The sequence below is a fragment of the Trachurus trachurus genome (assembly GCF_905171665.1).
Source record: "Trachurus trachurus genome assembly, chromosome: 9".
NCBI lineage: Eukaryota > Metazoa > Chordata > Actinopteri > Carangiformes > Carangidae > Trachurus > Trachurus trachurus.
The window spans coordinates 33,653,105-33,671,073 of record NC_139895.1 but is presented as its reverse complement, the minus strand read 5'-3'; the positions used below and the strand labels follow the sequence as shown (position 1 = coordinate 33,671,073).

General features: G+C 41.8%; 1 protein-coding gene across 1 annotated transcript in view; it reads right to left on the bottom strand.

Moving 5' to 3' along the window:
• Positions 1-17,716, bottom strand: part of zmat4a (zinc finger, matrin-type 4a) — a gene marked incomplete at its 3' end in the record, with an annotated part of 174,445 nt that extends 156,729 nt beyond the window's left edge. Inside the window, exon 1 of the mRNA XM_083978641.1 lies at positions 17,520-17,716. Coding sequence (XP_083834767.1) covers positions 17,520-17,606 — 87 coding nt within the window. The 5' untranslated portion in view covers positions 17,607-17,716. The remainder of the gene's footprint in view (positions 1-17,519) is intronic.
• Between the last annotated feature and the right edge of the window lie 253 nt (positions 17,717-17,969).

Sequence of the window (17,969 nt, the reverse complement as noted above, 5' to 3'; positions counted from 1 at the left end):
CAAAACAAGCGGGTAGATGTGTTGATGGGCTTCCAAAAAAGAAGAAGACATTGGCAACCGTTGCGTTGTTAGTTCCAGTAAGTGCACAACGACAGTATTCGGTTTAAGACAACACACTAACTGTCGAAATTTGCGCACTACAGAAGTAAGTACATAGTGTACATAGTATACTACATGACAGTACACTCATGGAAGTATTCAAATTGAGACACAGCTCAGGTACTTCTACCTAATGAAAAAAGGGGTGGGTACAGTGGAGTGGAGCTGGTAAGATAAAGAGACATGTCACTGTGGAGAATCTGAAATTCTCATTAGTTGCTACTAGTGGCATGTAACCTTTTTATGTCTGCCTCTGCACTAACACTGCTAAACCTAAAAAAAAAACCCTAATTGAGCAGAGCAAACTGATGACCAAATGTGTTGTGTCCTCCTCAGTTCATTTCATTTAGGCTGCTGCTGTAGTCACTTGGGGTGATTGTGCACCTCCCACACAGAGACCTCAGATTCCTCTAGTGCAAAGCTGTTGTGGCAGATCAGTCCCAGACCGCTCTCTCTGTCATTAAATTGTCAGAGAGTTGAAAGCATAGAGCGCGGCGCTGTAGACAGAGAGAGGAGACCTTTTAAAGGTCATGACTGATACCAGCTGCTGATATCCCAATCTGGCTGCGCCGTGCACATGGACCCACACAGCAAAGGGCTACATGGTATATATAGTAGGCTAAAGCCGGCGTTATCTTACACCTGAAACATTATCACCATGTAACTCTGTGTCATCAAGCACAGAAACACAGAAAAGTGACTAATTAAAGGACAATTCCAGGCAGATTCAACTCAGGGGTGTATTTGCCTATCATTTTAGGTCTAAAAGAAGGAATCTGAAGATTTTCAGTTTACTGTAATCGCTCCTGTTTTGCGGTAGTTGTGTCTGTCCCCGCATCGCCACGGCAGCAATGAATGGGAGTGGATGCAAGTTTCTCTGCTTAGGCTGTTTACATCCCTCAAAGCCACAATTTTTTTCCACAGACAGCGTCAGATGGTTACTCAAACATGCACCGAGGAGTTTATTTACTTCAAGCAAGCCGACATGTTTGTAAAACTAGATCTAATTCAAAGTCTCCCAGAGTCTCGCGCGAGACCCAAGTTGCCGTGCTCGGTGTGTTCACGGACAGTGGGAAAGCTACCGTTTGTGTCATAAACACAGGAATATCAACTCTTGACTTGCTTCAAGTAAAAAAAACCTTCTCGGCGCATGTTTGAGTCGCCACCTGACGCTGTCTGTGGAAAGAAATGTACACTTGAAGCAAATCAAGAGTTGATATTCCTGTGTTTATGACACAAACGGAAGCTCCAACTGCACCTGAACACACCGAGCACGGCAACTTGGGTCTCGCGCGAGACTCTGGGAGACTTTGAATTAGATCTAGTTTTACAATCATGTCGGCTTGCTTGAAGTAAATAAACTTCTCGGTGCATGTTTGAGTCGCCATCTGACGCTGTCTGTGGAAAAAAAAATGCGGCTTTGAGGGATGTAAACAGCCTAAGCAGCGGAACTTGCATCCACTCCCATTCATTTCTGCCATGGCGATGCGGGGACAGACACAACTACCGCAAAACAGGAGCAATTAAACTGAAAATCTTCATATTCCTTCTTTTAGACCTAAAATGTTAGGAAAATACACCCCCGAGTTGAATTTGCCCGGAATTGTCCTTTAACTGATTCTCAGAGAGAGAGAGAGAGAGAGAGAAGCTGTGCCCGGTGGCAGACAGAACTGATCAGACAAGACGTTGGAATCCATGCAACATTCATCCACTTATCCCCGCAGTCATCCTAAAGCAGCTCCTGAAACAACTCTCCAGCTTTTCACTCGGTCATTACGGAAGTTAGGGAGATAGAAGACTTTGTATAATTCATGACAAAGAGACTTTCATTTAAGCTGTATCATGCAGGTCTCTGAATTATACAGCACTTTTACGCAGAGGCTTCGCCTTTTTGACTTGCAAATCCTGGGAGCCGATGACTGTCCCTCAGCTATTTGAAAAAGCAATCAGGTTTACATACTGTAGAACAATAATGTTAATGCATAATGGCGTTTGGTATTAGGAAGCTCAGGACACACAGAAAGGATACAAATAATATCTTAATTATTCAAAATTAACAATAATAATTATGTAGCAGCTTTTAAGAAACCTAAAGTCGCTTTACAGGGGGAAAAAATTAAAAATGTAATAAATAAATAAATAGCAGAGATGCCTACATGACTATAGGAAAGAAAAATGTATAATATTGTTACCAATGATGCATTGTAGAGGAAAATGCTCCTTATTTTGAGTATGACAGGAGTCATTCTGTATTTGAGAGGGAGCAGAGAGTCTGAAAATGAGATCATATGCAGAGCATTTAAAGGAATTCAATTCAATATTAACTGCACACTCATTTAGTGCACTATCTGGCTGTTCAGCCTGTACTGCCTCTGATAGACCAGTGCTAATTAAAATGAGTTTTTATCTGCTTTTTAGACAAAAAAATAATAACCCATTTAAAAAAAATAATGAGCGGGACTGCAGCGTTGGACGTCCTGGACTTCTCAGAATAAAGTAGCCTTCCCCCATAAACTGTAGACCTGTATAATGGTGAATGATGACTACACATGGATGGTCGCGGTAACTCATAAATTAGAAGACGGTCATTCACTCTTTGCGCAGTCTTCAAGTAGTAAAAGTGGCAATTAATCATAGCGGGTCCACACATTAAGAGTATCAGCTGGAGAAGAGAAGTGCTGGGAAGATGTAGCTTGGAGCTACTGTCACACAGAGCTGCCGAGGAGCCCGACGCAGTAAAAAGTCATAATGAGGTCCCGTTAAGAAAAGGCTCATCGTCTGCATTTCACTCGCAAAAACTATGACGAGGACAAGCTCCAGAAAGAGTGAGTCAGTGTGAGTTATTGGTGGTGGTTAGACTTTTACAGAATTTTACATCAGAAATAAATCAATCCCCTATAGCACGGACATCATACCATGTCCATTATAGCTTTGAAAATAATCTGTTGTTTACCCTGATGAACATTCAGGGTCATCAGGACACAGGCTGTTACTGAGGTTCTACAATAAACTAGAATAAGAGATAATGTGGAATTTACATTAGCACTGATGTATTTGAATAACACAATGTGTTCATGTGTGCTTGCGCGGACCAGATTTTTTTCCCGAACAATAACTCTGCCAACACAGATCTCCTAACAGCATGACATGTGGTTGCTTCAGACTTGACTGTGTGTGTTACTGTGTTGAAGCTTCAGAAGAAATGCATGCATTAACGGGGGGCAACCACCATTCCAACATCCCACCAGTCCGACATACAGTAGGCCTCTAATTGTCTAAATGGCAACACTTAATCAAATGTCCTGTCATTCTGACAATTTTTGCCTCCTATGGTCGGAATGACGGTATTTTTTTCTTTTTTTAAACATCACGCCTTTCCGACAATTCCTTTAATAGCGTATTTTTTCCCCAAAAGATTTTGCACTGGTTGGGCTTAAGCAATGAAGAAAGGAGTTGGTTAAGTTTAGTAAAAAGAGCAGGTAGAGGCTAGACAGGCAGACTAGTCCCTGTCTGCTCTGCTGCGTAATTACACACAACCATGTTGGTATTCCTCTATTAGCATGTCTTAAAGAAGGGAGTCACCTGTTGAGTAACGCACATTTCCTGATATTGAAAGCCTTGTCGGAATGGTGGGACGTTTGCATGTCGGAATAGCGGTATGTCAGAATGATGGTATGTAATGGTGGGATGTCGAGCATGTAACCTGCATTCACAGATCTGTGTGATACAGCACAGATAGAGCAAAGTGCTCTGAGTAGTGCGGCAGGCAGAGTAATATTTCTCAATCAAAAAGGTCACCTGTATTAATAATAATAATAATATTGATATAGTACTTTCCTTAGTTAGTTACAAGGTGCTTGTAGAAATAAAATGCGTACAATACATTAAAAGAGAAAATAATCAACCAAAGAAAAATACAATAAAAGTGAAATATATATACAGTATATAAATGTCCCTGTAACAAACAGCTTTGGCATTGCATTTTGGGAAACTGTATCATGGCCAAAGGTAAAGTCATCTCATCTTTAAGCGTTATCCCATGGGGACCAGAGACCTACTTCCATCCTCTGCGCCTGTCACCATGAGGCCATAACCTCTGGACGTGTTGCTTTGGAAAGTGGTTAAAGTGAAAGGTGTTGAAAGCACAGCCACCACACAGCACTAGTCACACTCCTCATAATGTATACTGAGGAGCATTTGAGGGAAATGGGGGAAAAGAAGGAAATGACCTGGACACTCTCTAACAAATGTTTCAACAAGCCAGCCATAATTACAGTTAGAGTTAGGGTTATATTTATGTAAACCTGTGTTGCACTGCCAGCATCCTGACAAACAGGCCTCTTTATTAAATAAGTGAGGGCCTGTGTGGTTATACAGTAATTCCTCCCTGACCACAGCTCTATTACAGCAGACTGCAAATCACGATGACGAGCTGCTAACCCTGCTGAGGAGTGGATTCATTCTGGAAGTTACTGCAGAGGTTCTCACTTCAGAGGGAAACTCAGTTAAAAGTTAAATGAATCTTCTTCAGGGTTGCTCCTTTGCTTTATTTCTGAAATCTACACATCATCAACCTTTGTCAGAATGTTAATGTGTAGCAAATTAAGGCAAATTTGCAAACTTATCTGCCGGTGATAATGAAGTTGTCAGAGGTTACCGCCCCTCCACCATCCATTCATATTCTCCACCGTCATCTCCACTGCACCTGCACTTTTCTCATTTCCCCTGACTTTGCAAGCGAAACAGACGAGTTTTAAACGCCCAGCACAGCAGAGAGAATCAATCACTTTGAAACACTACAATAGCCAGAATTGTACTTTTTTTTTTCCTTTCTTTTTTTTTTAAATGAATGGTCGTTATCTTTTGCTGACCTGTTGCTGACAGTGAGTGATGATAAAGGAATGAAGAGAGATTGTCGGTCATGAATTTTGGAGGGCCTCCAACGCGGCTCTCTGAGGCCAGATATTAGTGGGAAAAACCCGGAGTAGGCAAGAATCAGCAGTGTGAAGGAAGATGCCATCTAACAGTCACAAACTGTAGTGTGGTGGAGAGATAAACACACTTCACACACTTCAGAGCCGGGGTGGGGAGATTGTGACAAAAACTTCTGCACTGTTGCAATAATCTTTAAAAAAAAAAAGCAGTTTTTTTCAGAAACTGCCAGCCCATCTGTGGATTATTGATCCCATCCACAATAACATTTTGTGACTGACACAGCCGCTGCAACACAGATAAAGGTGAGCAATTAAAATGTCACAGCTGTTTAATCACAGTGTCATCACAATATGACTGTGTCAGAATCATCTGCAATATGCAGCTGGCACAATATGTCATCCTACGTTTCCCACTGAGACAGCCCCTGGCATATAGCTGTTGATCATATGAAAAAGATATATTCAGATGTAAAAACTGTGACTGAATAATTCTTTAGTTCGCGGTTTTCTTTCCAAAGTAGAAACAAAAAAATAAAATCCCACCAAACCTGGATCATCCTATATATAATTTTTTTTTTTACACTTTCTACCCTGGTTCTGGGTGAATACTCAATTCTGATTGGCTGCAGGGTGTCCGTTAAAGAGTGTTATTACACGGCTCTATTGAATGCTGCTCTCTGATTGGTCCAGCACTGCGTTCTGCGGTCTGTTATTTCTGTATAACGGACCGTCGTCATGTATAACAGACCGTTGCTAGGGACGCCGCTCTGATCAGCGCAGCACAGAAAAGAGAAACTATGCAGGATATTTACCTTGTGTTTCATTTTTACCGTCATTAAACAGCGTCGGACTAATAGTGATGTTAGAGATAAATGATTTGTAACCTGTTACAAGGAGAGTGGAGGCTCCTTCCACATCGTGGCTGGAAACCAAACCTGCTGATCAGAGCCTCTGACCGGTGTCAGCTCTCCTCTCGCCTCGGTGCAGCTGGCACCGCGGCTCCGCGACACAAACGCACCCCGTAAACAGTAAAGTAATCTCTTGTTTATGACAGATACGACTACACACAATACACACATTTTAACACGTGTATGGTAATCCATCGATCCACTGATTGATTATCAAAGGCTTCAAATGCACGAACGGGAGGAGGCTCGGCAAAACAGCGGAAGTGACCGGTCTTGCAGATTCGCTAAATGCAATTTTAAATCGATGAAAGTCGTATTTTGGTCAACATTATGTTTCAAATTAATAATTTCACTCGTAAACCGTGTAATAAGCGGGATAATGTACAGTTGGTCGGTTGTTATGGAGAAATAAACCCCTTCATGTTGAATGAAACCATTCAACATCCATACAACCTGTCGGGGTTTATTTCTCCATAACAACCTCCGAACTATACATTATCCCTTACTTATAGGATGCCTTACAAAGACGTTCCAGTCAGGTCTCAATATTATTGCGCTGGCTCAACTGCTAATTGGTAACCATGGCAACAGAGACTCATAGCCTAACAAGTTTTCCTCAGCACATCATTCTCTGACCATGAGACTCTGTAGGAGGTGCACTGGCCTTCTGAAATAATACTTTGTATAATGAAACGTTAAGCCGTCATCTCACTTCCCTTCACTGATCAACTATCAGGCTGCAGCCACAGCAGGTTTCCTTTTTTTTCTTGCCTGCACTATTAAATAGACCATTCAGCTGTGGCTGACAAAAACTCATGATTTTAACTGTAAAACACATGGAAGTATAAATAATAGTTTTAATATTCATGTCTTTGGTAAGTGGCCATGGTGCAGGATAATGCTCTGTCCAGTTAACAGGAATGAATGGAGGACGTGGAGGCATGAACCGTCTGAGGCGAGTCTTCCTTACATATCAACCAATCAGCTTATTGGAGATCGTCCACAACAGTATCAGTGTATGTTGGCATGAAGCGATGACAAAGTATGTTTGGGGTAGTCGTTTGAGAGATCGTACAGTTTGTCCAGAAGTAGTGTTTGGTACATGAGATAATACTGTAAACGTATGTACTTTTGGAGATTGTGTAGTTCTCCCTTTGATATCTGTGGTTGTATAAACCATTGTGGGCAGTGTTGAAAATCAAGGAGCAGGATTACTGTGTGGCAGGATTGGATTTAAAGGATGGTTGCATCACTGTGATGAAGTACTTTGATTTGTCTGCTTTTCCATTCGCTGGATTAAGTAAAAATAGACATTTCTTTCTCTGTGTTTCATCCATGTACGTTTCTGTTCTGATTATCCCAAAAAAAACAAACACTAAATGTATTACACCACCAACCAGGGAATTATACCTTAATAAATGAAAAATGATTTTGGACATTTCTTTACTTTCCTAATTCCAGCTTTTAAAATGACAGGATTTCATGATACTGGAAGAATGAAATTAAATTAATGAAACAAATGCCCACTCTTATACTCTTTCATTTTCATTGTCACTACAAAGTTTCGTGACTGCACAGTTGTGATGTTGTCATGGTGACCAAATCTGTCCTCACATACACACACAACACACACAAAGTGAAAACAAAACCAGCCGCAGCTGTTGATTAATGGAGACACTAATCAGCAGATTAGTCAATGATGGCAATATGATGAGATTCAGCCCACACCAGTAACACTGTAGTACGAGTCTTTTGACCATTTGTGTGTTCACATTTTCTGGTAATCACTTAACAGAGAGGAGCAGCCGAGGCTGGTGGGAATGTCATTAGTTATCCAGAGATATTTGGTCAAAAACTTGAAGCTGGATGAATCCCGCGGGGAACATGAATAAATACATCACATATGGGGTCAGTAGGGGTGGTGAAAAAAATCGATAATCGATTAATCGCGATTATTAAATGACCGATTATGAATCGATTATTAATTTTCCAAAAATCGATTATTTATATTTTTCAAAAAAAAAAAAATTTTTTTTCAATTTTTTTTTTTTTAATATATTTTTCAAATTGTAATACAAAGGCGAGTCCTCCTGTTACTGGATGTCATACAGGATTTAACCACAAGGTAGAGCGGTCTGTCTGTCATAACAAGAGGCTGTGTAACTGAGCCAGCGAGCAAGTGTGTCTGCACTAACAAGGTGCTAACAAGGTGCTAACGGTGCCGGAGCGAGACAAGATCGATACAATTGAGTGGCGACAGCTTTTGATGTCGCCACCAGCGCGGTCACATGGTTCATGTTCCAAACTAGGCTGCCGCTGTCATGTTTTTCTATGGGACAGACAGCAGTGAGCTTGCTTTTGAAGCATAAAGTCCGCTAGCTTAATGCTAACGTTGTATAATGTAAAACACCATAGACGGGCTAACAGAAATTAGCATCGCTACAACCATAGCAGTAAAGCTGCTAAAAGCTGTTTTAATTCTGGCTTTAGCGCTGTTAACACGTCACAACATGAGGACCAGCTGGTCTTCCTCCATAAGAATCTGGTTGCTCCAGAGCAATGATTTGATCACTGAAGTTGAAGTTACACAGCGTGCTCTGTTTTTATAACAGTAGGCTAAAGTAAAATGTGTGCAAGCTGGTTGTTCCAGAGCAATATTATTTGATCACTAGTTACGTGTGTTGTGTTCTGTTTTTATGTGTACATTATCTAAAGCCTACAGTAAAATATGTGTTGCATCTGTCTTTCAAAAAAAGTGACTTACTAATTTAAATCTCCTTTGTGACACGTCTAAAAATACAAAGGGTCCATGATCAGTTAAAGTAACTTATTGTAACAAAAAATCCAAGAATCAAAAAATGAGCCAACAAGCAATCAACGCACAAAGAGAAAATTAATATGTGGTTTTCAATAAATAAAAATAGGCTAATAATAATTCAGCAACTGACTGATAATAATCATAACAATAATCATTAATAATCAAATCGATAATCGTTAATAATCGAAAATCGGTCTGTAATCGAATCGAGACTTCAATAATCGTAATCGAATCGAATCGGGAAATTGGGCCAATTAACCACCCCTAGGGGTCAGTGCATGGGACTGGCCGACGTGTTGGATGGACTCGCTCAAAAATTCACTCAGAGTTTCTCAGACTGACTTAAAATGGAACTTTAGAAGAAAAAAAAAAAAGTGGCTTCAGAGTAAAAAGTCAGGGGATCACCAAGATCAGCAGGATTCATCTTCAGAGAACCACAAATGTCTGGAAAAACTTTAAACGTGAATCCAAAGTTGGTCAGATATTTCCACCAGGACGGTGCTAACTGCTAGACGAAGATAAATCCAAGGAAACATATGAAAACTGTCTTCATATGAAACAAATGGTCATTGGCTTAGTCATAGTATAAGAGGTCTTCATAAGCAAAGGCATATAGGATGATGTTGTTATAGCAACATGGACCAAGGAGATTGTGTTGGATGTGCCACTGACAAAGGAAGCTCCACTTTACATCTGTTTTTTAACTACAAATGACAACATGTGAACAGAGAAGAGAAACAACCTGTTGCATTTGATTTGTTAAGATTTTGAATAGCAGTAAAAAAAAAAAAAAAAAAAAAGATGCCATCCTGACAGTAGCAGCTGGTATAGGTCATTTTGTAAAGGCAACAACAACATCTATTTACTCATTTAGGTTGGAGACTGTAGTTGGGTTACACAGAGCCAAATATTCCAATTGGAATTGGATTAGATGTCCAAACCGAGTAAAAATGCTCCATATAAACACCTCAGCCAGAATAAGCAGGCCCAAACCAAATGGAATCATTCAGTTTCAAACGGATGGGATATTCCTTCTCTCAAACCGATCAAAGTTTCTTCACTTGCAAATATGGCAAATATGGCCTACGGCGGAGAGCTTGTTTTCGAACTCTCTCAAACTACTGAACATTATCCCTAAATTAGTCAGAAGACAAGAAAATGTCAACTTTTTTTTAAAAGCCCATGAAAAACTCAAAAAAACTTCAAGCTGTTGCTTGGATAAAAGTGTCTAAATGATCAACTACTGTGTTTACCATTTACCAGATGATTAGATCTCCATCATTGATCGGTCACATGGTGTTTTGATTAATCTGCACGTGTCACATGTAAAACGTCCGTTCTGAATAAATGCAGAGAGAAAGATTCCCATTGAATGCCCATTACTTTGACCAAGCATGACTAAGCAGCAGCAGTGTTAGTTAGCATATTCATCGTCTTCATTTCCCCACTGTATCTGAAGAGCTCACTTATCTCTACTGTGCAAATGTGACTTAATGGTTTGGGTCAATTACAGGCTGTCATTGCCAAGGGGACAACAGAGGGAAAGTCTACTCTACTCTTGGTTCCAGTTCCAGACTTTAGTTCACTAAATGTCACTTAGTGTCCTTTTGGAGTTCAGTATGAGTAAGTCTGTAAAGTGAAGTTTAGAACTTGTTACTGCAGATAGAGAGAGACACTTCTAGCCAGTGGCTGATTTAAAGAATAAAAGAAAAGAAAAAAAGGAAAAAACAAAAGCTGCAGATAGAATAAAAGCAGCTGTCTGGCCTCCCTGCGGTCTCACTGTGCCCGGTGAGCTCCATAGAAAGTGTTGCCTCTGTCATCGGCAGCATTTTGTCCAGCTGGTGCTCCAGGGGCCAGGGAGAGACTCCAACATTGCTCCCTGGGGAGATGGGGGGGGCGGGGGTGGAGTGGGGGGGCGGGGGTGGAGTGGGTGGGGGGAATTAGCCAGACTGGATGAATGAGGCTGCACTCTCACACGGCAGAGACTGTACTTCCTCTCCCGGAGCCCTGCGCACCGATCTGCCTGCCCGTTCTGTCTCTATCATTCTGCTGCTTTGGCCTTGGGGACGCGGAAAAATTCAAGCCAAATTGTAATGCCATGCCTCGAGGTCAAAACAATGAGCAGTTACTTTGTGTTTGCTGCTAAGTGGACTATTCCCATGCAGGGTGACCTCGGCGCCGTCCGCAGATCTGCTGAGTGAAAACATTAGCACGCACACTGGGCAGACTGCCTGCGCTTCAGTAATATAATCAGCTTGGTGTCCGGCCAGAGCAGACATTTAGGGCAAATGTTGAGTTGGTGTGACAATAAAATCGTGACACTGGTCAGCTTAATGAGATTAATTCCTTCCAGTGTGTGTGCCACATCAAACTCCAATCATGCGCTGTCAGGGCGGCAGTCGGAATATTACAGCAGACACCTGTTGCATGAGACCGGAACTTCAGTAGCAGAGCGGTCCAGCTGCAGAAAGCCTCAGCAAGTCTGATTCACGCAGCACTTAAAGGAGACATATTATGCCCACTTTCCACAAATTAATTTATTATTAATTTATGTTCCCAGGTGTCTTAAAGACATGTCTGTAACATGCTTTGGTCAAAATACCCCAAGGATCAAACATCACAGATCTTTTCATCCTCTCAAAACAGCCCTGTTCAGAACGGCTGGATTCAGTGCCTGTCCCTTTAAATGCAAATGAACCACTGCTTGCCTCGCCCCAAACCTTCAACCGGTCCCAGGTAAGGGTGGTATTATGCAAATTCAAATCCTAGTTACATCACTGGAAGACAACTGAGGGAACAGCTCATAAAACTAGGATATGTGGATTTCAACCTATAGGGAGCCTGAAAATTACAGATTTCTTTGTAAATTCTCACATTTTGGGGACTGGAAGCCAAAATAAACACCCAAATATATGTTTAAAGAGCCTTCAAAAAGTGATATTTCCATAATATGTCCCCTTTAACTGCGAGGGCAAGTGTTTAGTACATTGAAGGATTGATACAGCCAAGTTACAGCCAGGAAGAGACTGAGAAATAATATATGTCCTCTGGAACGTTAAGCTTTAAATACAACCACTAAGCTGTCCAATTCATTCTGTGTAGCATTACCTCAATGTGTGGAATCATTACTTTTTTAATTCATTAGGTGATCCATGACTTCTCAATTTATTTTGAGGATTGCAACACGCATCTTTCTCCACTCTGTAACAACACACACACACACACACACACACACACACACACACACACACACAAACAACCCCAGCATGCTGGCTGCGGCTGACTTGCACAACAAAATTACATCCTCTGAAAAGAAAGAAGCAACGCAGCTAATGAGAACTGTAGTGGTTGGGGAATATTAAAGGGACACTACACCAGCAGAGAAAATAGATAGAAGGTCACATACAGTATAAAGGTGCCTGTGTTCATAAAGCAGTCCAATAATCTGGAAGTATTAAAGCCTCAGTGCACAGAGAAATGCACAGACTGTATTCATAAACAGAGCGTTAGGACCCCTGTAACTTTGTGAGGTCACAGCAAGGTTTTCACCATTCTCAGCCACTGAAAGACCCCGTGAATTAAAAAAAATATTTTCCGAGCTTTAATCCTGAATCTTTATTCGTTCCACGCATGGACATTTTCAATTCATACATTACTGACAAAATGATTATGGATTATAATTTACAGTTTCCAATAATGGAAAAGGAGCAGAATGAGGAAACGTATTATCTCTGCCCCCTCATCAATTCATTTTAAAATTACAACTAGATGGTCTGCCAAATTACTTGTAAATAACACTGACAAAAAAAAAGGTAACACAAGCAACTCAATTATGGCCAATGGCTTCCCAATAAAAAGAAATAAACAAAGAAATCATAAGAGCAGCAACTGCACATTTCATATAAACTTGTATTTTTTTCTCTCAGGGTGCATTCAGACCTGTCAGATCAGTTTCCCATTGGTCAGAAATCTTACCCAGGAAAAGCAAAAACCTTGGAATAGACGAGGTATCAATGGACCTGAACATTAAAACCTGGCCCGTACTGCGGTTAAAGCCCGGACCCAACCTGATCCCAGTCAGTTGTAGATATTGTCCTGAGTCGTCCTATATATTTTTGGCCCAAACTCAGCACGAATCAGCGCATCAGGTCGGGTTGGCCCGGCCCATTGAGAACCATGGAACATCAGCAGCGTGTCGTGACCACCCCTTCTAAAGCCTGGTACACATAAAGATTTTCTAAATCTCAACAGATTTTTTATCTGTGAGAGACCCCAAACATGAAGATAAAAAATCTTTGATTGAACAGTTTTGATCGTGTTGTGTGTGGTGTGCTCCGATATTCCAAATACAGCACACCACACACATAAAGATTTGTCTGATGACACGCCAGAAATCTTACATGATCAAACGTGATCTGACGGTGGTAGCCACGGAGACGGTAGCCACACTGGTTTGTTATGCTACATGTTCTTCAGTCAGCTCGCTTCTTTATTGGTTACATTCAATTTCATGTCACATCCCGCGGAGTCGGTGACTCAGGATTGTCGGCTTCCCCCACACACAAGACGACTTTTGATCCAAACGCTGACGATTGTCGGCGTCAACCGTTTTACGAGCCGATTGTCGGGAGAATTTAACTCTTAACACACCACACACCACAGGAGAATCTCATAAGATAATCTTGAGAGTAGGGCTGACCCAAAAAATCCGAAGCTTCGTTCACTGCCATGGTAATCGATCATGAAGTCCGTGATCGATTTTTTTTTCCTTTTTGACACTGGTTCTCATCGGCAATTGTTACATTACAATGAGTAGGCTACTTGGCATCCTAGAAACCTGCCTGATTTTGGAGATATGCAGTGTTTGTTTGCCATTACTTTCATTATTTCCGCTACAATCGCGCGTAGCTTCAATTATCAAAATATGATAATCGGGTCAGCCCTACTTGAGAGCCTAAAATAATCTGGCGATTTTTGTCCTTGGTCGGGGCAAAATCCGCCAGATTATCTTTATGTGTGTGGTAGGTTTAAATGAACTTGAAACACTCCCTGTTTCAGAACAACTTCTCCAGGTGTGAATACACCCTTAAACTCCAGCTCACTACCTCTGAGCTGCTAGCTCTGCTGTCAGTGTGTGTGTGTTTGTTCTAACTCTGTGGAGCATCATGAACCTGCAGCTCTCCACCTTCAGCTCTAGGCTCAAACAATCTGCATGGTCTCAGTCCAAAACTGGTTTAAATGTTTCCTCTCTGTTTCATCTCGGCCTGTCGGTCCACAGGTGTGTGTGGTAGGTGAAGAAAAGAACTCAACGTGATTGGCTACCATACACAGCGATCAATTATGTAACATGTCCCTCCCCAGCTTTGGGGTTTTTACCGGAAACACAAGTATGTGGAACTGCACAGCACTCTGAGGGCCACTTCAGGACATCTTTAAGACCCACCATCAAATCTTATAGAACTGGTGTGTTCACTTAAAATCTGTTCAATTTTAATTCAGTCACTCAGAAGACTTTTTGCTGTTAGAGCTCCATAGAGAGGAAATAAAGAGGCGGTTAAACTACAGGGACACTGAGATGTTTTTTTATGTCCTGTTCCATGGTCTGCACTTCATTAACTCCTGGCTTGGGCCCTCACACCCTTGACAAAACCACTACACAGCAATTCAGCCATTTACAGTAAGACAATAAATGATCAGTATCCTCAAGGCCTCAGTGCGCTGGTCCACTGGGTGAACATCTGGATCCAGCTGATAGAACACAGCTCAGGTGTCACCTTATTGGACACTGCATTCAATATCTAATTCAGATATATATATATAAAAAAGGTGCTTGCATGATGGCAGTTTTGAAAAATGAGTTAATCTGAAGTTGTTCTGCAGATCCATGGATGCGTTTAAGTTCACCTTTCAACTGCTGCTGCAAAAAGAAAAGAAGAAAAGAAAACTGGAGGAGGAGATTCATCACCTTTGATAAACTACACATTCTCTTTCGTTAGCTATTCACTTCAAAGCAACTTCTGCTCCCTGTGAAAGTAAATATGTTCAGCTCTGATTATTGGAGCTCTTTGTTACACTGTGTGTGCTATTTATAACAATCCTGAGACCCAACTCGGTTGACCTCCCGTGAAAGAAATAATGGAGACAGAGCTGAAAACAACTGCAAGCAAGAAGGAAATAGAAGGCAACAAAGACGCGGGGCAATTTCAGCTTCACAAAAGCAAAACAATTATTGATGACATCGAAGCACCGAGCTTCAAAGTCTTTTTATTTATAGGGAGAGCAAATTACCGACGGTATAAGCAGGAGGTGCTTTTTACGGCTTCAAGTTGTTCATAAATAGAGGGGACGACTAAGACGTAGAAAATCACTGCAATATTAAAGAAAGGGTCGATGACGGAGCTTTGTTATCAGAGGCTGCCAGTCTCTGGTGTTGTCGTGGTGGAGAGGAGAATTGATCCGGACGTGTTTGTGTCACTGTGAAATTTTCAAAAGGCTTTGACGGTGCCAAGATGGAGCCATCTTGTGGTCTCCAGGAGGACAGAGGGACAGGAGGGGGGGGGATTTTGTGAGGGTTTTTTTTTTTCTCTTTTTCTGAAGGAAACAGTCAACTTTAAATGAGGCAGGCGGAGATGGAGATGGAGCTCAGAGACGCTGCATTGTTCTTTCTTTTCTCATCATGTTGGAAGCTGCAGAATCAAACGTATCATCCCTATCTGGATCTTTACTGTGAGCTGTGTGAGTGGAGCTGTGGGAGGAGAGGACGGCTCCTGTCTCCTAATGAAATATCCTGTTTGAACAAAGCGACGCCGGTGCGCTCATGAAACAAACTGTCGACTTAAAGAAAAAAAAAAGATGGCGCCCGGACGGGGATCCTCCTCCGTGGATCTGCCCGACACTGCCCAGATTTAGTTAGTTTTACAGTTAAAGTGATTTAATAAACCTGATCTCCTTGTATCCTCAGTAAAATACAAAATACAACAAATTAATCATAATAAATGGGCTTCTATAGTTCTGATTAAGAATAAAAATGATAATTACTTTAATTAGCAAGGGGAATTGCACAAACTCACTGATTTCAGAAACTTAATTATGAAGATTTTCTTAATCCTGTTAATTCTGTTCATAATATGAGCACATTTACACAGAATAAGACTTCTGTGAAGCGAGACTGAATGGACATTCAGCATTTTCTGAAATCTCAGACCACAAGATGAACTGATAAATCAAGAAAATGATCAACAGATTAACTAGGCCTAATATTGAAAGTAGTCAATACATCTGGACTGTTTTAGAATAGCTAAGTATTACACAGGCGTTGCACTGTAAAAAAAAAAAAAAAAAGAAAGTCACCTGAGAGACATCAAAGCAAAGATTCTAACAAGACATTTTCTACGTTGTTTACTGTTGTATCCAGGAGGGACATGCCCACTGGAGTCCTCCTCACAAACAAAGATGAAACACATGATGGGATAAAAAGAATATTTTTGTTGTTGTGGTTGTTTTACCTGTTAGTTGCTAATCAATCAATTAAAAAATATATATATAACTATTTGGATCATCTATTAACTGTTTCATCTATTAACTGTTTCTTCCAGAAGCTTTCCTGTCATAACATCTTTAGGTTTTAGACTGTCGGGAGGAAAAAGTGACCTTGGCCACAGTTTAGTATTTAACAAATTGATTAATCAACTAAATAAAAGACTGATGAGAAGAAGCGTTAATTAACAGACTTAATAACTTCACTACCACAAGTGTTTTGTGTGTGGAGCTGCACACAGTGACTTCTTAATACACCAACAGCTAAATAAGATAAACTGTGACCTCCAATCCGCTGCCTCCAACACTGATAAGGAAAAAACAGAGGAAAGTTCTCTTTGTTTTGTTTTTCAAATCTCACTTTGACTCTCTGACCCTGCTGTCAGCTGATCTGATGAGAATTCATATGAGCTCTGACCCAGCACCAAACTCCCGGTGAGGAGGGAGCGCACGAGGCTCCCTCTCGCGCTGCATCCCTGCTTCTAATCCACCTTAAATGTCACCTTGAGAGAATCGACCAGCCGTTCTCCTGCATGCAGAGCGACCCGGAGCGAGGGGGATGCTGATGCTGATGCTGATGCTGGCATTGTTCCTTTGCTTTAATATTCATTACAGTTCTTATTCAACAACAACAACAACAACAACAACAGATTGTTGGGATGGCCCTTATTTTGAAAGTCTGTTGTCAGGGACCTGAAGCGGCTCTGTTTGTTGGTGTTGCGTTCAAAGTTGAGCCTCTGATTGCAACAGTCAGACTTTGAGAGCGTTTCTGATTGACGCTCTGGTTCTCATTCTCTCATTTTCTGCGGTGCATCAGGACCCCCCCTCGACCCCTCCACCCTCCCCACCACCGACACACACGACCTGTCTCTGAGCCGCGGAGTCGAGCATCGCTCCGCTTTTACTTTTGCAGCCACATGTGCACCGCAGCGCTGCTTGTCACCGCTCCGGCACCCGGCGGCGGCTGCAGCGGCAGCGGCAGCAGCACGCAACAAGAATGTCGGTGAGGAGGGGAGAAAAAAAATCAGCATGCAACACGACAACCATGCCTTCTCCCCCTGCAGCAAAGCATCTCCATAAAGTCACATTCACTCCTCTGCAAGCATGCACGCCTCTCAGCATGGACAGAACACAAGAAGAGAGAGAGAGAAAAGAGAGGAAGAAGAAGACTGGACTGGCAAGTGGGGATGGAAAAAAGAAAAAGAAAAAAAGAAACGCGTGTACCTGTAACTCCACACTGTAGCCCTGGTAGAAGTGTGTCGGGAACACGGTGAGCTGATGTTGCACTTGGAGGGAAACTGTATAATCCATTAACCAGAGGATGCTGAGGAGCGGCGGACTGAGCGGGAGACGCGTCTACTGTTGGCAGCGGTACTACACTGTAGTACAATCTGCCGCTGCTCTCCGCCCCGCTGCGCTCCCATTGGCCAGTCAGCTCACCGGAGGCAGAGCTGGGAAGCGGCGGAGAGCGTCAGAGAATGTCATATTTAGTTTGGACTGAAACCGCTCACATCCACCTTAACCCTCCTGTTGTCCACCTGGGTCTATGAAGGAAGGAAGGAAGGAAGACAGGACAGACAAAGGGAAAGAAGGAAGGAAGGAAGGAAGGACAAATAGAAAGATGGGAGGAAAGAAGGAAGGAAAGATAGATGGAGGGAACAGATTGGGTCAAAA